Genomic DNA, 27300 nt, shown 5'->3' on the forward strand with positions numbered 1-27300 from the left:
GTTCTAGTCAAAAATATGAAAGTTCTCCTAATGAAAATAACTTTTAGTTCTAGTACTGTTAAATGCAAGTTGAAATTTTACTATGGTCAATGTATTTTTAAATTTAAATACAATTTTTAGCTCGAAATTTACAATAGCAAAAATATTTTTAATATGTGGGGAAAAATATATGGAAATTTACCAGTCATGAATGATTTTTATTTTTACCATATTTTTTTGTTGCTTTTTTGTTTTTTAATGTAACTTTTATTCTTCACAAATTATGTCTACATTTTCACAAAATAGGTACCTTTCAAAAAAACCTAGACAGACCCAAAATCTGTAATCTGTTAAAGTGTGTAGTCAATTGTTTTCCACAGTTCACCTAGTGCACATCAATGGTTTGTTTCTCTCTTTTTATTAATTAATTTGTTGATTGTTTGATCATAGAATTGAATATTCAGATACTGAAAAAGAAATAAATGAGATTTAGTTTATTTCTTTAATTGCAATGCTATTTTAAACCATTTAATTCTTCGCATTTATAGTTTTTAAAATGATTGATGCTTTATTCTAATTAGTAATGTCTCGATTATAGTAATTTCATTTTATCATTTTATAGCAGACGTTAAAGAGTATTTAGTTAATTGAAGTGTGTTGAAGCATTGCTGTTCCAGCAAAGATCTTATTTTTTCTTTTTAGTGTGCCTATTAAAAGATGTACAGATTAATTTGAGAGATGAAATAATTTTCTGTCCTTTAAATGTGCAGGGTTGGACTAACTTTTGATATTCTTAAAAAAACACTTAGAGAATCAGTTTAGAAGTGTTTAGATCGTGCGATTTCTCATACACGTCAAGTTTAGTTTGAGGGATTGACAATAAACTACAAATGGAAAAAAAAAATTTTGGACATCCTGTGCCAGATAATGTAGTAATAAATTTGTAACTTATGTTGGTAAGTGGTAGCTTGAGGCATGTCAAATAAAAACTAGAATATCTTTCTTTAATGTAGCTAACTATTTATCAACAAGCAAAAAGGTTATTTGTTAAACATTTAAAATCTTTAAAACTAGTTGATATTTCTTCTAAAGGTCACCTGGAAAACAAAGTATTGAGGTTCACTGAAGCTGCAACCTCAACTACTCAGGGATGATTGTATTCCGAGTTTTCCGTATCATCTATCCAGGTCTAGAAACTAGGAGCAGGACGTGTGATTTTTTTTTGCCGTATCTCAAGACCGTTGATTCACAGACTTTCGCGGAAAAAAAACTTATAATCCGACAAAATTGTTGCCGCAATCTAAAGTTTAAAGTAAGAATTAAATTGCACAATCTAAAATTTAAATTATCAAACTTATGTCATATCATGTTAACGAGACGTTTCGACGCTTGTAATTTTTTCATCAATTTTTGATTTTGTTAAACGGACTCATTTTTAATAATTGATATTATACCAGAATTGTGTGATTCATATTCACGCGATTTTAATGTCAAACATCGGTTTTCGTATTTTTCTGATTTAAAAATTACTCACTATGAATCGTATTTATGTGATTTAAAGATCCAATATAGCGATTCATATTCACGTGAGTTTAAAGTCCATTGTGTCTATTCATGATCAAAGGATCTAAAAATTGTGATTTGCATTGACGCGATTTTAAAACCCAATATCGCTATTTGTATTTTCACACTCTTAAAATCCAATATCGCGATTCTTGATTGATATTCTACATTGGTAGGCAATTCAATAAAAAATTTTAGTTCAAAAATTTTTTTAAGTTCATAAATTAATATCTTGTTATCGAGTTTTTGCACATAAAATTTTCAGGGTTTTACACTTTGTGTCACAATCACTCCTGACTGCTCACTCCTATCAGTAGCTCATCAGTCGTGTTCGTCCGCCAGAGTCGCTCCGCTCAGGAACTACGCTCCTTCATCCTCTTACCTCCTACTTCAATGGTTTCTTTGATCGGTGTTTTTGTGTCTCTGTACTTTGTTTATTTTTCTGCTAGCTGATGCAAATTTAAACGTCTCTACGACTTATAACTATTATTTTGATTATTATGTGCTATAATTGCAGAAAATTTCGTAAGCTTGGCTTAAATATTTATGGAAATATGGACATTAAGATAAAAAATGAATTTTTTATCTTACTGTTTTTTACTTTAACTTAAAAAGTATTCATTAACATTAAACGAGACTTTTGGCATGAATTTAAAATTAATTTAAAAAAATATTGCTTTAAAGTTTGAAAAAAAATTGCGGGAGATATGAGTCAAAAGTTATTTTATTAAAGTAGTTATTTTATACTGTGCATGCGCTGAAAAATTAAAAATTATTTTTCTTTAGTTTGTAGTGAATGGTATTTAGCAACTTATATAAAAAGTCTGATTTTAGCATCTCATAAATTTCAAAAGTTTCCAAGTAGTTTTCTTAATTTTTAAAGGAAAGCTCAAAATTATGAGAACATTTCCACTAATTTCATTTAGTACTATTAAATCGCATTTATTAACAAACGATAATACCCTTCTAAATGATGGTCTAGACAACAAAGTATTAGGAAAGCTGCGAAAGAAAAGATACTTTTATGGGGGAGGATCCCCAATAATGCCATTTTTGAAAAATCTCATTTAAAGCAATAATTTTGTAATAAATTTGAAATTAATCCAAAAGTTTTGTCTAATTGTATTGAATATTTGTAAAGTTGTATAAAAAAAAAACGTATGACTGTAAAATTCGTTTTTTATATGTTCATGTTTCCACCATGGGTGCAAGTCTTCCGTCCCCAGGACGGATTTCCGTCTTTCGAAAATGTCCGCGGACGGAAACAAGACTAACTCGAAGACGGAAATCGGAATTTTTTTTCTGTCCATAAAAATATTTTTTAGGTCTACGTTATTGGTCTATTTTCTTATGTCCTGTTGTTATTTGAGTCGCTCAGAAGCCAATGCGGTTAAGTCCAAAACACAAAAATTTAGAAAATTAATGTTTTTTGATACATTAGTTTTTAAAATTCTTGGTTTAATAATTTAATTAGAAAAGTGTATAAAGTCTTTTTTCGAGGTGTAAACTCTGCAAAAAAACAAGATATGTACAGGATGTCTAAATAAAAACGTAAGTATTTATTGAAATAATGATAGCATCTTAAAAATTTTAGGACTTATACCTTTTGGCAGCTGAAAAAGATAAGAAATTCATGTAAAAAAATATTGATAAAAAGTGGACTTATTCACAATGGCTTCTGAAATTATTATACAATATATTCAGAAGCTATTAAAAAAGGGCTGTCTAACCTAGAAAAAAGTAACCAACGAGTAAATCCTTTAATAACTAAGAAGATTATTATTTATTTCATCAAAATTTCCAAAAATCAGAAAATATCAAAAAATGGACTTAACCGCATTGGCTTCTGATCGGCTCATTTTATCAAAAGACAGATGAATAAATATTTTTTGTACAGTATTTAATCTTGATGTATTATGGTAAAGCTTTCTTAGATAGTTTGCATATGTCGAGGGGGTACTGTGTATGTTAGGTATTTGAGTCAAAAAATTTTCAGTCTTGGCCTTTTTTCCAACTTGCACCCATGGTTTCCACAAATATTTAAGCTACGAAATTTTGTGCAATTGTTGCATATAGTAACCAAAATGATAGTTACACGTTGTTTTGCATCTCAAAAAGCTTCTTAAAATATGTATGAGAAATATCAAAGAATAACTAAAAATGAATTCTCTCTTTCAGACCAAATGTCCCACAAAGATAGTTCATGATGAAAAAAAATATATATTTGAAGGTTTCTCAATGTTTTCTCACTACCCGTTGCCATCTCTTCCCAGCTGTAAAGTGATTCGTTTCAATTACGAATACACAATACTTTATGTTGAAGAGCCAAAGCCACAAAATTTCACTGTTGCCGGACTCGAACTATTTAATAAGTTCCTTCTCGAGGAGATTTTAGAATTAGTTGATCTTAACTGGAAAGCCCACGACGATCCCGATGGATGCCCACGATTTCATTTCATGCCTCGTTTTTCAAGAGAACTCGACGGTGAGTTATTGATCACAATCAATTTCATGCAAACATTTGTTAAAATATAGTCCTGATTTTTTTTCAAAAAAAAAAAAAAAAAAAACAATTACGAAAGTCAGTTTAGGGTATCTGCACACCTGGAAAGTTATGAAAAATTCAGGAAAGTCATGAATTTCGATATTGAACAAAATTTGTCATGAATTTAATTTTTTTTTTAAGAAAATTCATGGAAAGTCAGGAATTTCAGTATTGAACAAAATTTTTCGTGAAATGTTATGATTTTAACTATTTTTTTTTAAAAAAAGTCAGGGGTTTAGGTTGCTGAAAAATCTAGTTTTTAAAATGGAATTAAATCCCCACACCAATTTCATGGAGTTCCGAATATCTGAATTTGTAACAAAATCCCCACTCACAGTCATATTTTATTAAAATATAAAATGTTTTTATCATGTTCTTTAAAAATTATGGTGTTCCTTCAAGCAATGAAAGAAAAAAACATCATTTCTAGAGCGAATTATCTTTTTAACTTCTGTGTTTTCAGAATTCATATTATTATTTCTAATTTTATCAATTTAAAATTCTAGCTGAAGCCAGCCAAAGTGTTTAAATACAACGATACAGAGTTTAACAGTTTTGGAAATACCTATCATTTCAATTAATGTTATAATAATGCTTTTTTAAATTTTATGTTGTGTTTTTGTCGGAGAAAATAGTAACCAATGACTAATTCTTGGAATTAGTCATGAAAAGTCAGGGATTTGAAAATCTAAACTGTAGCAGTTACCTTGGCAGTTTAAACTTTTTGTAAAAATCTATTCATAATTTTGTCAATAATTCAGGGATGAGATTTTTTCGCTTTTGTCTCTCGAATTTCTGCCTTTTTATCAAAAGTTTAGGTTTCTTTTTATAAATATTCCGCTTTTTCTGAAAATGCAGTTGTTGAAGTAAAATTATATTTTTCAAGGATAAACAGAAAATTCAAAGTACGTAGGTGCTAATCCTTCTGCAATTTTACTTATTTTGGCTATTTTCTCCGCTTTTACGCTCAGAAAAAAAAATTTCTTATTTTTACCCGCCTGCAAATAGCTCCTATTTTCGTAATTCATGTTAAGAATAGGAGCTAACTTATTAAGTTTCAGATATTGCAGACATCTGTTATAAATGAAGAATTCATAGAAAACTGTACAACTGTGTTTATTGAAGAAGATAATACTTTCAATGTAAAGAATTAAAACTACACTCAACAAAACTAAACATAACTCTTCAAGAGCTGCCCATCTATTTGCTTACGTTTTCCAGCAATTCTGACGTCGCTGCTTCCCATTTGCTGATGCAAAAGCGAATGAAATAATAATAATTTTAAAAAAAGAAATAGCAGTGGATTTGCGTTGAAGATATTTATTTGCTCATTCATTTAATCTTGTAAATTTACATTTATTATGGCTTAACAAAAACAATACAAGCAAGCCTTTTAGGAATCCCAAATACAGAATCTGCTGATATCTCGATTCTTATTTACACAATTTTAATAACAAACATCAATTTTCGTTTTTACCTGATTTTAAAGTTAGGAATTGTGAGTCTTATTCACGCTATTTAAATATCGTACATTGCAATTCTTATTTACAAGATTTAAAAATCCAATATCATGATTGAAATTTACTGGATTGGTTTTTAAAATCACAATTTTATTATCAAACATCGATTTTCGTATTTACCTGATTTAGAAATTATGCATTGCAATTCTTATTCTCGCGATTGAATATCGTACATTGCTATTCTTATTTACGATATTTAAAAATCAAATATCGCAATTTTTATTTGCACTTTTTTAAAACCCTATGTAGCGAGAGTTGAAAAACCAACTAATTGAGTTGAAATTATCACTTATAAATAAAACTGAAAGTAGCAAATAATAACTCCTTGTCTAATTTTTGTTGAATTTTTTTTCTTCAAAACAAGGACATTTTAATGTCCCCTTTAAAAAAAGAAAAAACAAGCAAGTTGCCCATTATATGCTTGCATAATATTTGAATGGCCCCTTGTGGAAAATTAATTTTGAAATGCTTGATGGATGCACCCTTTAGGATACAAATATTTAGTTTGGCTTGTTTAAAAAAAAATCATGGAAAGTCTTGTTTGAATCATCTTTTTGCATTTTATTCAATAGCATGATTTAAACAGTGCAATTCATCATCCTATGCAAATACAGCTATTTAGTCAGAGTCCTATTGCCCTTAATACATGTCATGCAATTCAATCTTTTCAGATAATAGCAAAGAGCTGTTGTCACTGAATGCTGTTCTGGACTATTTGTTGTCATGCAATAAAATTCTAATTGATGAGAAAAAATTAAATGTGGTGATGAAGTATTCGGAGAGAAAGTGGCAAGATTTAGCTGATGAAGTGAAGGGTATGATAGTTACATGCCCTGGCATGAAGCCCTCTTCTGTGAGGGTAGATCAACTGGATAGAGAAGATCACGGGAAGGAGAAAACAAATTTTCCAGTCATTGTCCATTTTGGTGTGAGGCCTCCTCAGTTAAGCTATGCCGGAAACCCTCTGTAAGTACTTTATTCTGTTCTTCCGGATTAGGTTTGAGTTCGACTGCTCCATGATGGTTATATAAAATGAAAATTTACGTCATGCGTACATGAATGGTTTCCGTATCGTGAAAGTCCAAAAATTTGTTTCTTCATTGTATCCACTAAATTTGTTAATTGTTTGATTGCATTTATTGCAATAGTATAGATTCTTTATATATTCAGGGTATCTGCGCGCCTGGAAAGTCATGAATTTCGGTTTTGAACAAAATTTGTCATGATTTTTATTATTTTTTTTAAAATATGGAAATTCATGGATTTAGGTTGACGAAAAATCTAATTTTTAAAATGGAATCCCCTCCCCCCNAAAAATCATGTATTTAGGTCTCCGAAAAATCTAATTTTTAAAATGGAATTTAACCCCGCCCCACACATTTCATTGTGTTCCGAATATCTGAATTTGTAACAAAATCCCCACTCAAAGTCATATTTTATTAAAATATAAAATGTTTTTATCATGTTCTTTAAAAATGATGGCATTCTTTCAAAAAATGAAAGGATAAACATCATTTTTAAAGCGAATTATCATTTAAACTTCTGCAATTTCAGAATTTTTGTTATTATTTATTTATTTTATCAATTTCAAATTCTAGCTGAAGCCAGCTATTGGCGATTTTTTTTTATTCTGAAATGAGAACAGAAAAATCCGGAGTATTTCTTTCCTTTCCGATGAACGAGAAAAGTATCTTTAGAATAAAATTCTGCAGAAAAAAATTTTTTTTTTGCTTTTGTATTTTTTTTAGCTATTTTATTGCTTCAACTATTTCTTTGCTCTGTTTTTTAAATTTAAAATCTATAAATATGAGGATGCAGAGTTTAACAGTTTTGGTTATACCTATCATTTCAATTAATGTTCTTTTATTGCTTTTTTAAATTTAGTGTTGTGTCTTTGTCGGTAGTCACGGAAAGTCATGAATTTGAAAATTTAAAATGTAACAGATACCCTGTATATTGAAAAATGAATAACATCTTTATTAATTTTGTTTATTGCAATAATATTTTAAACCGTTTGATTCTTAGATTATGTGCAGATCATCTTTAGAAATGTCGGTTATTATACAGATTGTTTCGTTAGATAATTTGTATAATAACTGACATTTAACAGTAGCATATTTTAAGTTTTAAAAAGTTATCTGAAATATCTATAGTCTCAAGACATGACACAAGGTTACATGCAATAGCCGAAAGAAAAAAACGGCTTTAATGATTTTTTTTTTTTTTTGATATTATAATTTAAGCTCCCTAAATGTTGCATGCATGTGAGGAAAATGTATTTTCAAAAATATTTTTCAGTTAGCACACTAACCATAGTTAATGTGCATCATGATGCATAGCATTTTTAAAAAGTGCTTAAAGGTTCTTATTTCATGGGGTGTTTTTAAAAAGGTTTTTAATTTTTATTCTGAAAAATAAGGGCCCTTAAAAGTACAGTACAGAACCCGTTATCCGGAAATCAGAAAACCAAAAAACCGGAACAAAATTCGATAAATTTTCCCTCCATTTAAAAAAAAAAAAAAAAAAAAAAACATTTTCCCTCATAAGATTTCAGGATTTTTCTTTCTTTTTTGAAAGATGTTTACCTTACCATCATTTTGGAAATAATCATTAGTGAATTACTTCATTGTTTTTTCTTCTTTTTAAGTTTATTTCCAAAAAAATTTTTTTAGCTGGGTTTAACAATAAAAAAATGGTCCCGATCATTCCGGATAATAGGTTCTCTACTGTACTTAATTTTGGTTCAAGGCTTTTAAAGTCCTTGATTTTTTTGCATCACTATGGTTGATAGGAGTAATTTTTCAGTTCAATTTCTTAAAACAAAGTGTCGTTCTTTTATCACTTAGAATTAGACCATGCATCGAGGGTAAAGCATTTTAAGGAGACACATTAATGTGGGGGCTACACGCAAGGGGAAGAAAGCATGTCCTTTCATTAATATATTGGTTCTTTAATTAATATATTCTGCCCTTTGCCTAGAATAATTCTCTATGAGGAGAATGAAGCATTCTAAAAGAAAAAATTGTGTGGACTAGGGGGATACTGCAGACGGAAGAGATAGTGCTTTGTTTGGGGGAGGGGGGCACTTTAAAGGTACCTAAGTAGAAGGGCCACACTAACCTTCAAAATTGACAGAATTTAAGAAATTCAGTTCTACTGGTAACAAATCTGCTTATTGGAATTAAATAAAATGCTAGGAATAGAAGTGTCCGAATTTTTTTTAAAACTAGAATCCCTAACTAAAACTATTTCCTAAAATCGTGAAAAATTGAATAAATTTGTATATTTCAATGTGTAATAAGTAACTGCAAATTTAGAGAAAGCATAACATTATTTAAAATTCCTGTTTGTACTAAAAATTAAACAAATTTGTAAAAAACAGGATTTGAAGAATTCCAGTCCATCTAGGTTTTTCATCAAATACTTGGGGTTTATTGGGTGTTTGATGAAAACCTCAAGTTTTCAATTTTCAAAAATACTTTCTATGTTTTTTCCTGAGTACTACATAAGAAAGCATGATTTGCTTCTAACAAGAAAGTTAAATATTTGGTTACTATTTATAATTTGTTTTGCAATGTAGATTTTTTTTTAAAGTTTTCGATTGTTACGCTATTATTTTTATTTCTTAAGGATAAACAGATTGCTGCATAAAAATTTAAATCTACTCAACAAAAAAGATCCTTAGATTTTAACAATCATTTTATTCAGTTACCATTATAACTTAATATACTGTTTTTAATTTTTTGTTCAATTTTTAGTTGCTTGAAAAATTGCAAATCTTAATTTCTGCACTTAATTTTACAATTCTATTTCAGTAAAACCATTAAAAATGGAATACGGATTAGATAATGCTTTAACTTTTATAATTTGAGTGATATTAACTTTTAACAATCTGAAAGTATTTTTAAAAAACTCCGACCCAGGTTTGCAAAAATTGCCTGGTAATTCTTTGGCGGTCCCTGTTAATTAATACAATTATATCAGTACTTACATTATAATAAAATAGTTTTTTATTATTTTTTATTGATCGATTTTGTAAGGATAGTAAATAATTTGTGCTGTCACTGGTGGCATATGTATATTTGATGATTAACAATCGTACTATTTTTAAAGTCCTTAATTTTTCGAAAAAGTACTTCAATTTTTCAAAAAGAAGTCCTTAAAGTGCTTAATTTTTGCTTTGTTGAAAGAGTGGGAACCCTGTATAATCGAGAAAAAGAGTTCTTTGACAGAACCTAGTTATTTTATCATGGTCATTGAAAACTATTTTGCATTTTGTTGATGTATATAGTGCTTAAAAATATTTTTTGAGTGCTTAAAAAGTACTTTAAAAGTGTTTATTTTTTGTTGAATGCACCCTGTCATACATTTTCTCTCGATGCACATAGAATGGAAGAAATCAAGCTTTCCTTTTTAAAAAAATTTTTTTTTTTTACGAAATAATGTTGGAAATGAACTATGATCATTTTTTATCAAAATGTTTGCATTTACAACAAAACTATGCAAAATTTGAAAAACTCTGAAAATAATTCAATTTTAATTATTATTTAATTTGAATTCTTTGTTTCTTGATCAACCATTTTTAGCTCCAATATTTTTTTCTATAACTAGATTTATAGATAGATATTTAGATTAGATAGCCTAGATAGATATTTCTGAAATAATTTTTGTTTATTTAGTCTTACCAGCTTAACAATTTTGATTGAAATCAAACGCATATAAGGTTTTTTTAAGTCGATCTGTTAATGTATGTGTTTTTTTTAACAGCTGCATCTTGTAGGCTCTTGTTTTTTTTTTTTTTTTTTTTTTTTTTTTTTTTTTTTTTTTTTTTTTTTTTTTTTNTTTTTTTTTTTTTTTTTTTTTTGTTAATGGCTGTATCTTTGCTGGCAGGAGTAGTTGAGCTATCGATTATTTTATTTTAGCCATCGATCATTTAATTATTTTATTTTACACAAAATTTTTTGACTATTTTTTTCAGTGGCATTTTGTATATTATTTAGAAATGAGGTTTGTAGATTGCTAAGATTTGCTTATGAACAATTTTATATGCTTTTTTTGAGTTAATTCAAGACAAATTTAATATTAGGGGTGGCACTTTTTGCGAAATTCTAGTGCTTAATTTGTTTTTATTCCTTCTCCTTTTATAATTTTTAATTTTTCTTTTAGATATCAAAAAGCATGGCGTGACTATGTAAAATATAGGCATCTCTTAGCCAATAAACCAAAAGTGCGTTACGAGGATCGGCGAAAATTAGTTTCTAAAGAAACAAAGCTTCAAGAAATGAGAATGGAAAAGTAAGCCATTTTTTTTATGTAAAATTATGCTAATTTGATGAATGTAACAAATATATGTACTTTTTCTGCAACTGATGTGTATATATCGTTATACATATTTTTAACTCCATGTTTAAAAGTTCAACTTAGAATTTATTACAGAAGATTGCATATAATTATTGTTAGTTTTGTCTATGGGGGTAATTTTTTTAAAATTTTTTTTAGTTGCCTAATTAATCGATCAATTTTAGAAAAATTTGTTGAATTGTTACTATTTAAATTTTCTTTTAAATAAAACTTATTAAGATTATTAGAAAAATATTTTGATAAAAAGAGAAAGCAAAATCAAGTATATAAAGCAGTTAAATGCTACAATTTCAAAGGAAAGTTGCAGCAAAAATTCCATAAGAAAATTGAAACCAATAAAAAATTAAAGAAGAGAATAATTAAAAATGACAACCGAAGCTGGTGTCACCAGCTCCGGAAGTCATAAAAACCTTTTCTATCGAAAGAGCGCGGCAAATGTCTAAAAATTGTTCTCTCAGTGCTACCCTAAAGGTTTTTTGTAAAAAGTTCAGGAAGAGAGGATGAACTTTCAATTATGTTTTTATTAATTTAACAATTAATTAATTTAATGCTTTTAATTATGTTAAAATCCTTTAATGGAAACAATTTTTCAAATTTTCACAAATATTATGAAATCTTATCTGAAATAAGGTTTTGAAAGTTAATAACCAAATCTAAATTGTCTAATTTTTTTATTTATTTTTTTCGGAATTTTTACTCATTTTAGCTTTTACAAGATCGAAACAAAGAATCATGAAGTGTAAATCAATAAAAGAAATGTTAATAATAAGATCTTGAAACTTTTATACATCATTATTCTTACGGGAGAAAACAAAAGTTTCATTGGCTTAATATTATAATGTTTATTAAAATCTTCTGCAAAATTAGAAATAAAATTTATATTTAATTTTTCACTTTTAAGCGAGTTTCTATTACTTCCCTATCCTATCCTTGTGAAAAAGTAAGTAAGTTGAGAAGTTAATCTGTGTTTATTGGAAGGCATTATTTAGCCCATACGGCAAAATTGTTGTGTTTAGAAGCATGTAGTAGTTTTCTTTTTGTAAGTCTTAAATCGATTTCTTCTACTGTATCTGAAATATTAATTTTAACGCTTTTAAAATTATGTACTCTAAAATGATTTAGTTCTAGGTTATTGATAATTTTATTGCTGTTTATATCTGAACGATTTAGATTAATTCTAATATTTAGAGAGTTACTGGTTTGTCCAACATATTTCATATTAGAAAAACCACAGATTAACATATAAGTAACATTTTTTATTTTACAAACAGATTTTGAGCTATCGTTATTTGGAATTATGTGTTTTTTTGTCAAACTTATATTACTTATTATACAAATTGTTTTTGTTCCGCGGTGGACTGATTGTTAAAACACGTCTCCCAGCAGATCACCGAAGTCAAGCATCACTGGCTGCGGTCAGTGTGGGGGACCACTTGGATCATTCTGCGTAGGGACCATGGGTGTGCTGTATGGGTCCTCGTTAAACTGTCCTACCATAAAGTGCGAAACTTCGCGTGGAGGTCGTCGGGCTACCGAAGTGGGGAGTGCCATCCCCTCCTCAGAGGATTAAAATTGTGATGGCATGTCTTCGGATCATCCTGAGGGATGTTTCCCAAACAGTCAGCAATAGCCCATTGTGCCCTTTACTTTTTATCGTGTTTGCCTTTATTATGCTCTCTCTCTCTATATGTATATATATCTGTGTGTGTGTGTGCGAGCGTGCGTGCGTGCGTGCGAGCGAGAGAGTGTTCAAAATGTAGAATAAAACAAAGAAAAATTATAGACATATGAAAAATGTATGTATNATTATAAAAATGTAATTAGACATTGCTAGACATCGCTACTAGTAGCTACATAAAAGTTCCCTCTGCCTAATGATTAAAAACGAGTAATTAAAAGACATTACTAGATATAATTACTAGTAGTTACGTAAAAGTTCCTTTTGTCTAGTTATTAAAAAAGTAATTAAATATACATTACTAGACAGTGTTGCTAGTAGTTACGTAAGTGTTACCTTTGCCTAATGATTAAAAAAGAGTAATTAAATAGACATTACTAGACATAGTTACTAGTAGTTATGTAAAAGTTCTCTTTGCCTAGTTATTATAAAGAAGTGATGATTCAGACATTGGTAGATATAGTTGCATAAAGGTCCTTTTTGCCTAACTGTTAAAAAAAGTAATTCAGTAGGCATGACTAGACATAGTGACTAGTAGTTACGTAAAAGTTCCTTTTGCCTAATTATTGAAAAAAGTAATGAAATAGGCATGACTAGACATAGTTACAAAAAAATTTCTTTTGCCTAGTTATTTAAAAAGTAATTAAGTAGACACGATTTATTTAAAAGATGTTTCGTACAAACCGAAATTTTTTCAAATCACTTATGCCACCGATCACAAAAATTCTTCCCTGAAAATTGACCACCCCATGTAATGATCTGGGCTCATTCATGGGTGATAAGACGCTCCATTTTTCGTCCTCGAAGTCATATGAATAACCATTTTTAATGGGAACCATTCTTCCATCTTCCGTCACATCTCGTATACTGCATCCGCCTGATGAAAAAAAAATATGTTGTCGCTTCAATTTTATAACTTTAATTCAACTTTATTAAGTTATTTCAAAATTTAAAATGCATTGAAATTAACAAAAGGAAAGAAAAGAAAAACTAAGAGGTCCAGTCTTCGTTTCACCGATTCCCCGAATTCCTTCTCATAATGTATTTTTCTCATTACATAAATGCCGAAGTTTCCGACAAAAACCAAGAAAATTTTTTTTACAAAATGTAAAATTATTCCAGTTTCATGTAAGAACATTTTCTCAATACGTAATAACATTTTTTCAAACGAAATTTTCCAACACGGGCGTAGATCGGTAGGTGACGTATTTTTGTCTACAAGATTAACAGTTAATAATTCCGTAGTTAATTATCAAATGTTAAATTATTTTATTTCATCGTGCTCGTTCGTCGTTTTATCAACTTTTTTTGATATCCATTATAATTTATTATTTTTTTAAAACTCTTATAGTTTTTTGCGAAGCAAAATAAAATGTAATAAAAAGAAAATGGTGAGAAAAAATTCACGAAAAAAGCATCTAAATTCGCATTGACATTTGAACTAATTTGAATTTAAAAAAAAAATTGCTATGTCCGTAATCAAATGGGCCTCTTCCAGCGTATCAGATATCATGTAATTTCATTTCTGCGATCAGTAAGATTAACCCATATGGTAGTTTTCATTACAACTTTAACAGTCAATAATTCTTGAACTAATTATCGAATAATATAGTTTTTTACTTTATTGTACTCTGTACATTTCTCTACATATCTTCATAACTTTAAATTTCGAAGTCTAAAAGTCTTTTAGTAACAAGACAACACATAACGTAAAACACCTAAAACAACTGTGGTAGCAGCTCTTACAATTTTTTAATATAGGAAGACTAGAAGGTTTCATCCCCACCCCCTGCTCGATGAGGGTCATTCAAATGAAACCTGGTCAGTGCGTCTAATTTTGCATTAGACGTAATGGGACGCCACGTAACTGCGTGTATGACGGCACCATCTATTGGTAGAGAGACTGACGAATGCGCAACGTTTGACGTTCATAGAGACAGCGTGGTTACACTCCGAAGAGAAGGTGGTCATACAAGTTATCTCCCACTTCGGAACATGCAGGTTAATAAGCTGGAACAACGAGGAGCAAGTAGGCAGGAACAACATCCACCGTGCAGTCCAGACCTTTCACCGTGTGACTTTCCAGTTTTTTCACCTCTAAAACAAGTTATTCGCTGACATCGATTCACAACAGACCACGACGTGTGAGACTGGGTCCAGGCCTGGATCCGACAGCAGCCTACTAGCTTCTTCAAAGATAGAATTGACCGGCTAGCGTCGAATGGGATAAATGTGTGCCAAGAGTTATGGCGACTATTTTTGAGTAGGTGTACTGTGTATAACTACATTTGTGAGTTAATAAAATCGTTACCGTTACTTTACACTAGTGACCATGTCTCATATATATATTCAGTCAAACCCCGCTATAGTGAGCCTTCAAGGGACTGAAATTTTGGTTCACTATAACCGGGAGTTCCAAATATATTTTTTTTCTTTGGTTGGGTTTAACAATAAGAAAACGGTTTTCTGTAGCGATTCAGAAAACCGGAAAAATCAGTTATCCGGAATAGCGATGGTCCCCATCGTTCCGGATAATCGGTTCCCTACTGTATATATATATATATCTGTGTGTGTGTGTCAGTCACACAGACTAAGAATCAAAATTCTAATTCCTGGAATAAAAGTTTTTTTTTAATTAACAAAATTTTTAAAGCTTAATTTTAGAATAATGCACATTTGACACTATATATATTTATTTGTAGTATACATTGATTTGAATTTTATTCTTTATTTAAAAAAAATTTTTTTTTTTCTTTCAGTGATTTAAAGAGAGATGTGACTGTTGTTATCAGTAGCAAAGGCTTTTATCGAACAGGATTAATGAGTGATGTTATCCAAGTAAAATTTATTATTGAATTAACATCGACTGATTTAAATTTTATTGTATGCATATTTGCTGAAATTATACTTTTTTGCTGCATGAGAGAATTTTAGTTAAAACATTTTTCTGCAAAAAATAAAATTATTATTTAAATGTGTTCTCAGAAAAATTATTTTTAATCTACTTAAAAAAAAAAATAGATTTGATTTCATTCTAGAAATAATTCTAAGCCCAGTAGTTCAGTTTGGGTGATTATCTAGACTCTTTTATCCTTTCCTGATAAATATTAGATACTTTTTTATTATGTACAGTTGTTGTATTTAAGAGAATATATTTTAGGGGATTCATATTTATGAAACTCACTTTTCAAGCACTCAACCAGTTCCAGTTTGATATGAAGTTATAATCCTGGTTTTAGTATACTGCTTTTATTCATGGATACATTTCATTTGATATAATGGAAGTCATTTCATTTTTCTTTTTGTGTAATTTATATTTTGCTACTTATTATTTTATCAGTTTTAATTAAGACTTTTTTAAGTATAATGATTAAAAAGCATACTAATATATGACTTTTTTTTCCAGCATGCTATGTTAATGCCTGTCTTAGTGTGTCATTTACGATTTCATCATTCTTTGAGCAATTTAGAAGACAGAATTAAATATAAGTTTAAAGATAGATTTTTGCTGCAGGTAATAATTACAAATAATAATAGTAATTTTTTTTATTATACATACAACTTTTGATAAATTACTTTTAAAATTAAAGGGAAAAAATGTACTATTATTTTTTAAAACTTTCGATAGTTTATTTTATATTTATTGTATTCATAAATTCTTTATTCTTTAGTAATTTATAAGACAGATATAGTTTTAATGCAGATAAATCAAATGATTAAAACTGGTTCTTTAAATCATGATCACTTAATATGTTTTAAATGCCGTCGATTTAAATTATTGAAGTTTGTTAAGAAACTAGGATAATTTGTGGTATTTTAAAAGATATTAGTAAAAGCAAATTTTAAAGAGATTTTGCTCTGTAATAAGTTTATTATATGATAATATATACAAGTCTCATCATATGCAGAACAAACAAATAAGAAACTACAAAAACATAAAAAAGATAAGTGAGGGTAGATTATCTGTATATTCCCATTGTAATTTTCCTGCTGTATATGAATATAAACTTATTGGGTTTATTTTCTGGTATGTGTTTTATATTTGATTTAGTCTTAACACCTGAACAACCAATCCTTTGAATACAATTTACCATGAACTATGCAGTGCATCTACCACTACAAAAATATAATTCCAATTCACTAGTATATAAGACATGTTAACTTGATTCTATGTCGCGTTACCTTTTCATAGACGAAGGTAGACATTGTCGTTAACAACTATTCCCCACATGGGTGACCCGGACGTGACGGGAAAACACCTAACTTGACAGAAACACCCACTGCAATTTGAACTCGCATACTTCGATGGATGGTTCAGATTGATCAGTTGATTCGCTACTCGTGACTGCGACATTGCCCTCCTCGTGCCGTTGCTACTCGATCACACGTAACGTGTACACTCAACTGCCAACGTGGGAGCGACCGTGAACTTAATGCAGCTCTCACAATCAGCACTCAAAAGTCTGGTGATCTTAAGACAGCACTTCCGACTTCTCAAAAAACTGCAGTGATTTGACTAGTGGTATCCATTCATCGAATTCTATCGCAACTATAATTCTGGTGGGTGAGTATTGTAGTGTATATCTACCACTACAGAAATATAATTCCAATTCATGTAAGACATGTTAACTCAATTCTATGCCGGGGTAGCTTTTCATGGATGAAGGTTGACATTGTCATTAACAACTCTATTGATGCAGAAAGGGTAAAATAATAAATATATGAAAAGTAGCCTTTCTGTTGTGAGTCGATTACATGAACATACAAATTTTAACTTTGTATTATAATTCTTTAAATATTTAGTAACTTTGAAATATTCAAATTGTTTGATTTAATGTCTACCTAGGTTAGTAAAAAGGCAAACATTTAATTTTTTTTTATTTAAAAAATCATGATTTTTTTTCTACATTAAGATTATAAGTGTTGTATAATACTATTATTGAATCCTAATACGAACATTGCATTTGGCATTTGATTAGAAATTATTATAATTTAACTTTATGAATTTTTACTTATATTAACCTTTTTTTCTAATTATGTTGAAATAATTTTTGTAATTGACTTATTAAAGTATTCCCTCAAATTGAGTTTGTTTTTTAAGAGAGAGGTGACTGTAAAGAATAATTATAAAGAAGGCATGTTATTTACAGCTGGCTCTTACTCATCCTTCATACAGAGAGAATTTTGGGACCAATCCTGATCATGCGAGAAACTCACTGACAAACTGTGGATTACGGCAACCTCAGTATGGAGACAGAAGAATACACTACATGAATACACGAAAAAGGGGTGGGTTACTCCTGTGTCTATCAATATTTTTGATTATATGCTATTTGAAATCATGCAATTACTAACTTTACCAAAAATCTAGATTTTTATTATTGCATAATTTTTTTTTAAAAAAAAGTTTGCATGAATATTGTATTTGACAGTTATAAAAAAATAATGATAAAGGAGAAAATCTGTAATAGTTTTCTTTATAGTTATTAAAGATTAGCATACCAACACTTCATATATACCTATTTCCACCATAGCTGGTCAAATGACTGTGCTTTATGTTTCTTGATTCAATGCATGAAATATGGATGTTAGGAAGGAAATAAACTAAAAGAACTTTATTGTAATTGAACAAAATTGTATATTCCCAATTTTTATGTATTACAAACACAAAGAATAAGAATTTTTAATTCAATGCTCAACTCATTTTGTACTTATAAAGGGTATTTCCATTGTATATTTTCCACAAACATATTTCTTCTACTTATTCTTATTTCTATAATTCTTATGATTATAAGAGTATATAAGAATTATAATTCTCATAATTATAAGAATATATAAGGATTATACTTCTTATAATTATTTCTTCTAAGAAGTTGTGCTGTCTTGATTGTTTCAACATTTTTCTGGGCAAAAACTAACAGTTAGTTGGAAATGAAGTAAAGCTATTGAATTAAAAGATAAGCTACATACAAAAAGATTTTTCTTGTCACTTTTTCTGACACAAAAAATGCCAATCTAAAATTTTAGCTACCTTCTTGAAATTTGAATTCACACTTATTCTGCTTGAACCCATTATGCAACAGTCTTAGCAGAAATGTGCAACTCATAGAATACAATACGTTGAACACACATGACATTGTAATTTCTGATCCAATAACCTTATAACGCAATAAATTTTTCTCCCGGTCAAATGACCGGTTGTGGTAGAAATAGGTATACGACAAGTATTATTCGAAACAAACAAAATTTTTTTAAAAAAATTATAATAATGGAATATTAACTATATCTAATTGTTAGAAAAAGTCATGAAGTCAAATGTGCAAAAATGATAAGATAAGTACGTTTTCAATGCAAAAGTTCTTAAACGATCATTTGACTTGTTATGGTATGTTTAGCGTTAAAGACAAACAATAACAACCAAAAATTATTCAATTTCAGTCCCTTTAATGTTCACTATGGTGGGGTTTGACTGTAAATGAAATATTTGTTAAAATAATTAGGTATCAGAACTTTAAACAACAGAATGTTTCAGTTAACCGAATAAAAATATATTAATTTTGATGATATTGTTTTTTATTTAAATCTATACGTATAATCAATTATTTTGTAATAAATTTAATAGCTAATTTTTTATTTTAAGGTATCAACACTTTAATTAACATAATGTCAAGGTTTGGTTGTCAGAAAGAATCTGCATCTTCAATCAATCACAATGAAAGACTCGAGTTCCTGGGAGATGCAGTTGTAGAGTTTTTATCGAGTATACACCTCTTCTACATGTTTCCTGAACTTGAAGAGGGTGGTCTTGCTACTTACCGAGCTGCAATAGTACAAAATCAACACCTGGCAGTCTTGGCCAAAGTATGATATCAATTTGTGTCTCTTTTATGGTTATTATATTTTACAATCTCTCCTTGTATATCCAGGGTATCTGCCTACCTGATCATGGATTCGGAAGTCATGGATTTCGGTTTTAAACAAAATTTGTCATGGAATGTCATGATTTTAACTATTTTTTTTTTTTTTTTTTAAAAATCATGAAAAGTCATGGGTTTAGGTTTTGCCAAAAAATCTAATTTTTGAAGTGGAATTCTCCCTCTCCCAATTTCACAGAAGTTCCAACCATCTAAATTTGTAGCCCCAGTTATAGTCATATTCTATTAAAATATAAAATGTTCTTTAAAAATTATGGTGTTCTTTCAAAGATTGAAAGAAGGAACATTTCTGTAGTGAATTATCTTTTAAACTTCCTTCATTTCAAAATCTTTTTACTATTCATTTTTTTTCCATCAATTTAAAATTCTAGATTAGGGCAATTCCATGAAAAAGGGGAAAAGCATCGTATAATTCAAATAAGAATAATGTTATTATTTTGGATTTTTTTCTGAATTAGAAAGGTTTGAAGTTTGATAATTTATAATTTTTTTTTTTTTTGAGAATTCAGTTTTTTACTGTTGGTAGCCCATTGAACACTGGCATGTGCTTGTTCTGATTTGGGTGAAGAACATGGCAGGGCTGATTGTGCTCCGGAAAAAATCCGGATTTCCGGATTTTTCGCTAACAGTGATCCGGAAGTTTCCGGAGATCGAAGGTCCAGACGTTTCAAAAAATCATTGATCACAGAAGTTTCCGGAAATTAAATTTTCAAAGGTGGAACTTAAAAACACAGTTTATTTTGTTTGTAAGGGAGAGCCAGATACATTTTTTATCAGTAANGTAAAAAAAAACATGTGATACAAAAGTAAGAATATTATTTTTTCTTTCTTAGAGGCTAGCACTAAATAAGTAGCAATAGTTTTCCTTTTAAATATTATTTATTTATTGTTTTGTGCACTATTCAATATATGTAACGTAAGTTACTGACTTGCATGTAATATAAGTTACCAATGTGAAATGAGTTCATTTCTTTTGAAAATTGGCATATAAACTAAATAAGATGTATCCAGTAACAATAACAAAGTTTAAATAAATAAACACTGTCTTAGGATATTAATTTTATTGAAAATCTTTGCATTAAGTCATTTTATTGGGTGTTGGCATTCATATGTTTTCAAAGTTGGACGAAATCTCTCTACAAGCTAATGGTGGCAAGAAGAAAGTACAAGCACGTTATCTTCTTCATTCAGTTCGAGAAATGTACCAAATGTTTATGGAAAAAAAATCCAGAATGCAAAATTGGAAAACTAAGTCTTTTGAGCTCCGTCCAAAGCATATCTTGCTTAGTAACAAACCTCCTAGAAATGTTTGTCTTTGTAAATATCATGAAAACTTCGGATAAGCTACTGAAGCCTTCAGAAAATTCCATAATGTTCCATCTTATGCAATTCTTCAGAAAATTACTTTTATGTTCAGAAAAAATAGATGAGTGCTGGTCTGGAGAATGTGTGCCGGTGCATATCAAAAATGTTCACATCTGGTCAGATGGGCCAAGGAGTCAGTTCAAGAATCGATATATAACTCCGGTCTTACCTGTTTTTGAGATTCATCATGGAAAAATATTGATGTGAAATTATTTTGCCATGTCACACGGCAAGAGTCCTGTTGATGGGACAGGTGGATCTATTAAAGGAAGTGTAAGAAATGTATTGAAAAGAAAACATATTGTCATCAATGCTTCTGAGTTTGGGGCAGCAACACAAGAGCATTGAACAAAAATAAATATGGTAGAAATCACACCAGAAGATATTAAGAAGCGTCAGTAGATGTTAATCTGTCTAATCTTTTCTCAAAAGCTCCGCAGATTAAAAACATTAAGCAGATCCACCATTTAAAAGTTCAAGAAGGTATACCAGAAGGGTTTCTTAAGTGAAAGGTGTTGAAAAACAAAATGATGAATCCAAAATAAAAGCTGGAGATTGGTATATGGTTAGATACGAGGAAATGTTATATCCTAGTGTGGTAATGTCTGTTGAAGAGCAAGAATTTAAAGTCAATGTAATGGCTGCTGTGGGAATCTATTGGAAATGACCAAGAAAAAGAAATGAAATATTCTACCAGAAAGAAAGCATGGTGAAAAGAATTGAGCTCCTATACTAGTTAATAACATAGGACATTATAAATGTGCATAGTAATGTCTGAATCAAGTGTGTTAATCAAAAGTTTTTTGAGTTTACTTCATGTACACTTTTTCTCCCTTGCACTATACTGTTTAAATGTGTTAATTTGCATTTGTACATTATTGGTGTAAAAGTTTGATGCAAAGGGAATTTCGTAACGTAAGTTACCCATTTAAAAAATTATATTTAATTTAACTTTTGAAATAAAATCTTAACTCTAGGCATAATAAATATTTAAGCATGTCAGCAAAATGATACATATAATCTTAATCAATTAACATTTGCATAAGAACAGAATTTTGCCTTCAAGCATATTGCAAATTTATGCCATTCCTTTTTCAGTAACGTAAGTTACCACACTAGTTTTGGGTTTTTACACTGCTTAAATTGAAAAATATTAATTATTCTAATTAGGTTCCTTTTGGTTTTGATTGTAATTTTAAGAAATCACTTTATTTTAGATTGTGCATTAGTATTATTTGTTTGCTTCTAAGTTCTCAGTGCAATAAAGTTTCTGTGAATGTAACGTAAGTTACCATGGAATAGCCCTTTAGGCTTTTTATATTACAATTACTTTAAAGAAGAAATTTAAAATCGATAAATATGAAGATGCACAGTATAACAGTTTTAGTTATACCTATCATTCATTATTCTAATGCTTTTTTAAATTTATTGTTGTGTTTTTGTGAAGAAAATAGTAACTTAGTCATAGTAGGTAAGTCATTAAAAATTCTTGGAATTATTCATTAGAAAATCATGGATTTGAAAATCTAAAATGTAGCAGATACCCTGTATATCCTACATTTATCACTAAGTTAGGATACAGCATGATACTTTAAAGCTAAGCTCTCAAAATTTTGAATGAGTGGGGTTCTATACACAACAACAAATGAATTTTTCTAATTATAAAATGATTAAGATTTTTTTCAGCTGATATTTTTACCAGTTTTAACTGCCGCAAGTGACAATATTTATTTAGGGAAATAAAATGCAAAATTTTACTATTTGATTTTATAAACCTTTTTTATCACACATTGAATTTTTATCACATCGCTGTTTCAATGGTTTATTTTGGTTGCAGTGAGTACTCTATTGGTTCAGGAGGTATTTTATAGATTTATACATGTTGAAAAATGCCCTTGAAATGTGTTGATAGTGAACTGACACAACATTATAATAGTTTGTTCATTGGTTGAAGGGAAACTATTAGCTTCATTTTTTTAAAGCAATTAATACTGCTGTGGCCAGTTTGTTTATGAAAAAATATGACCCATTTGATTTTTGATGTCATTTATTGAATGATTTCACATAATTGTAGATTGTAAATCTTACCACATGCACTGAGTGATTGATTTAAAATATATTTATTTTTAAATTTTTATCTCTGAAATGCAGAAATTACATCATGTGCAAACTGCTTCAATCTTGGTTTTGAAAGTAAAATTTCAAAGTAACACCAAGGATTCATAATGACAGCTGAAAATGTTACAACTTTCTAACTTAACGTTATTTGTTAAAAATCTATCGTCTTGTGTCAAACCTTTTTATGCAAGCCAGCTTTTCTGTTTTAATTTTTTAGATATTACTTTTTTTTATTCCTATGGAGCTCTTGTTGCTATGCATTCTGTGTGTGACTGTCCGTAAATTTTATTTAGTGCTGTTCTTCCATAGAATTCTTTGTTAAAAAAATTAGACGTTATTTGTTTAAAATCTATCGTCTTGTGTCAAACCTTTTTATGCGAGTCAGCTTTTCTGTTTTAATTTTTTAGCTATTACTTTTTTTTTATTCGTATGGAGCTCTTGTTGCTATGCATTCTGTGTGTGACTGTTCGTAAATTTTATTTAGTGCTGTTCTTCCATAGAATTCTTTGAAGCTTGGTTTGCAAAGGATTAATCTCAATCATTTGTTTTATATCTGATGTCCATATTTTCTACATCTAGTTAGGATCTTCTTCGTTGCATTTAAAGAATGTCCACTGCGCGTTTTTCAGGGTTTCCGTGCTTCTTAAAAATTGCTTAATTTTTGTTTTGGAAAACATTGGCCCTTAAAAGTACTTCATTTTGGTACAAGGTTTTTAAAAGTGCTTAATTTTTCAGCATCACTGTACTTGATAGGAATGATTTTTCAGTTTTGCAAAAAAGTTTAAAGCGAAAAATTCTTTTTATGACCTAGAATGTGACCATGCCTCAAAAGTAGAGCATTTTTGAGAGACTAGAAAGTATGTGTGTGAGGGGGCAAGGGGAAGAAGAAGTCTTTTCATTAATATATTCTTCCTTTTGCCCAGGGTTAAAGAGAATAGAAGGGCTAGTTCACTCCGCTCTTAGAACTGAAGCTACGATTTCCCTCCTCATGACGTCACTGTGTCCACAGATCTCGGAGATCGCAAGCAAAGATATGATAACTTTGCATCTTTCTCTTTGTAAAAATAAGTTAGACTTTTTCTGGTTATTAGCCTTCAAACTTTACGTAATTAACACATTATTTCCGTTCATAAACATAGTTCAAAAAAAACTTTCTTGGTTATTATATTAAAAAAATACCATTTTAAACTTATAAAAATGTTTTGCTAGTTGGTGAAAATGACACGATAAATACTTTATTTTAAAAAGTTCAGTTTTAACTTTAACTATTAAGAAAAATGAAGGCATATATCGACACTTTTTTTATCTACATATTCTTTTATAAAGATAAGTTAAGTTAAATTTAGAATCCCTGATTTTAAAATATGTCGTTAATAGCAATTTGTTCATACTTAATCATTAGGAAACATCAACCTTAAACGCTAATTACTGAAACAAAATAATAATTTAGGTTCATAATGACATTAGAAATTTTACAATTGTTTATAGACATTTAAATTTACGATGATATAATTTATAGATATTTAAATTGAAGAGAATATAATTTTTAAAAAAAATCATAAATATTTAGAATAACTACATTAAAAAATATGTTATGAAATTAGGAGAATTTCAACTATATACTATATATTTTATTTATACTTTTTACTTACATTTTAATTTTCTTTGACTTTATCTATTTTTTAATTCTTTTCACCTGCCTTTCTTTATGAAGTAACGAGGCGGTTTCTATTTAGATAATGAATTTTTATAAAAGTTCTTTACGACAGAATAAACGTATTGCTGTTTTATATTAACTGTGTCATTTCGGAATCCATTCTTTACATAGTTGTTCATTTACTTTAGGGAACACATTTTTCCTTTTGTTTTCCTATCAAAATTTTTTCATGTTGCAATCACGCAAACTGGCATTTCGATAATAGTTTTAAATTTTTGTAAATTCTCTGCAAAAACTGAGGAAAGTCATTATAGAAAATAACAAATGTCTTAGAATATGTCGGAAAAAGAAATGCTCCAATATTAGTTAGAGCTAGTAAGGCCGAAAGCTCCGTTCTTGAAGTAAAAGTACGAGCTTTGCGCCAAAAGTGACATCACTAGAGAAAATCGGAGGATTGGCGCAGCGAGAGCTACTTCAAAGGAGTGACCAGCCCTTCTATTCTCTTTAGCCCTGCTTTTGCCTATGAAGAGAGAAAAACATTCTAAAAGAGTGTCTGCACATGAAAAAGATCTTAGCTTTTTTGGGGGAAGGGGACCAGTTCTAAGACGCCTAAGTAGAAGACCCACATTGACCTTCAAAATCGACAGAATTCAAGAAATTCAGTTGTACTGGTAATGCACAGACTTATAGGAGCAAAGTAAAGCCTTAAGATAAGAAGTATCAGGAAAAAAAATTTGAACTGGAATCCAGAGCAAAAAATCAGCAGATCGTTACATAAAAATTTAAATCTACTCAATTAAAATATTTTAATAATAATTTATTATTTTTCAACTAACATTGCAACTTAATATATTGTTTTTTTTTCTTCTTTTTTAAAAATTCAATTCGATTTTTGATTGCTTTAAAATTAGTTCATGTTTCTCATGAAATTGTTCAGTTCTATTATGTAAAGTTAATTCTTAATAACAGTTTCAGCTGGAAATAATATTTGTATAATTTTACTCAAAAATGTTCTTTACAAATCAATTGCATTCTGTTCTAACATTTAGAAAAATTGTTTTTTATTGAATTTTGCATACTAGCGAGCAGCAATCGATTTCGGAGACCTTCCGGTCCATTGAGGGAACTTTCTCAAAACTTCTTATTGTTAAAACTGATCCGTTAAAAATACTTTTTTGTTAAAACGGAATCAATGACATATTCATTATTTTTATACTAAAACTTCTTAAAAACACGTTATTTTTGTTTCCTTTTTTTTTTTCAAAAAAAGGTCTTCTTTTAAACATATCCACGTAAAAGGAGGCTGGCATAAAGAATACGATTTCACAGCAATTTTAGTGCCTGAAAATTGTGATTAGATTTTTCACGAATTTCCAGAAATGGACTTACGAAAAAATTGGAATAACCCTTGCATAAGTAGTTCTATGTTAATATTGTTCATCTGAATTATCCCTTTTCAAAATATGAAGTCTGTTATTCTCTGCGACGCATTTCTAAATTTTTCTTTAAAATTTTTATCAATATGCATTTTTGAAAAATAAGAAATTTCTATATACCATAGAACTTATATTTTTTTGTGTCACTCGAGTACTTCAATAGCCTCAACAAAATTAAAATCGTTCATTTATAAGGTATATTTAAACTCAAGCCTAAACAACCTGTTGCAATTTCCCTTTTTACTTCCATGAAATTCAAGCCGATGAGAAATTATCAGCAGTGTTTCATTTGCACACTCCTCTGCTGTAGGCTAAACTTCATTAGCAATTTTAAAATATATTTTTCATTTACATTAATCCTAGGGGGTAAAAAAAATTTTTTTCAGACTGTTTCATCAGGTTTCTGTAAAAGACTAATTAAATTTATAGATTGAATGTCATTGTTGGAATTGCTATTGTATTTGTATACCTATGCAGATTCATCTATCAAATTTAAGTCTATTTTTAAGTATAATTTCTCTGTCAATCTGTTTCATTCCAGAAACTTCAGTTAGAAAAATATATGCTTTATGCTCATGGTTCTGACTTATGCCATGATTTGGAACTTCGGCATGCTATGGCTAATTGCTTTGAAGCTTTAATGGGTAATGCTATATGTTTTTTAAAATATGGAAATGGTTTTAAAAATTTATTATTGTTCTTGCATAAAAATGATTTATTTCAAATTTTTAAAGGTATTTAACTCTATTTAGGAGCTTTGTTTCTCGACAACGGTATTGAAGTAGCAGATAGAGTTTTTTCAGAAACACTATTTCCTGAACCTGAATTACAGGATGTCTGGAAAAATTATCCTCTTCATCCTCTGCAGGTATTCTTTTAATTTTTGTCAAAAACATTTATTAGGCTTACTGTGGTTGGCAAATCAAACAATCATGAAATTTGATGTTGTTAGAAGAAAATCAAGGCATTTTTAGTCCACTTCAAAAACCTTCCAACAAACCTTTAAAAAAAAAAAAAAAAAATTTGCTTTCCCAAGTCTTCAGTTGCATGAATTACATACCTTCCAAGTTTCCTGTTTTTTAACGAAGACTCCTGTATTTCACGATTATCTCCTATTAACCTGTATATTCTCAAATTTCTCTG

The 27300-nt window shown here is 29.3% G+C and overlaps 1 protein-coding gene across 2 annotated transcripts in view; it reads left to right on the forward strand.

Moving 5' to 3' along the window:
• LOC107452578 (ribonuclease 3 drosha) overlaps positions 1-27300 on the forward strand; it is a 62610-nt gene that overhangs the window by 16927 nt on the left and 18383 nt on the right. For both annotated transcript variants that reach the window (XM_071178088.1, XM_071178089.1), the window contains exons 7-15: positions 3721-4027; positions 6279-6573; positions 10774-10902; positions 15406-15484; positions 16053-16160; positions 17797-17935; positions 19287-19507; positions 26699-26801; positions 26910-27025. In XM_071178088.1, the coding sequence (XP_071034189.1) occupies positions 3721-4027; positions 6279-6573; positions 10774-10902; positions 15406-15484; positions 16053-16160; positions 17797-17935; positions 19287-19507; positions 26699-26801; positions 26910-27025 (1497 nt within the window). The remainder of the gene's footprint in view (positions 1-3720; positions 4028-6278; positions 6574-10773; positions 10903-15405; positions 15485-16052; positions 16161-17796; positions 17936-19286; positions 19508-26698; positions 26802-26909; positions 27026-27300) is intronic.

This window comes from Parasteatoda tepidariorum, chromosome 2, assembly GCF_043381705.1.
Source record: "Parasteatoda tepidariorum isolate YZ-2023 chromosome 2, CAS_Ptep_4.0, whole genome shotgun sequence".
Classification (NCBI taxonomy): Eukaryota; Metazoa; Arthropoda; class Arachnida; order Araneae; family Theridiidae; genus Parasteatoda; species Parasteatoda tepidariorum.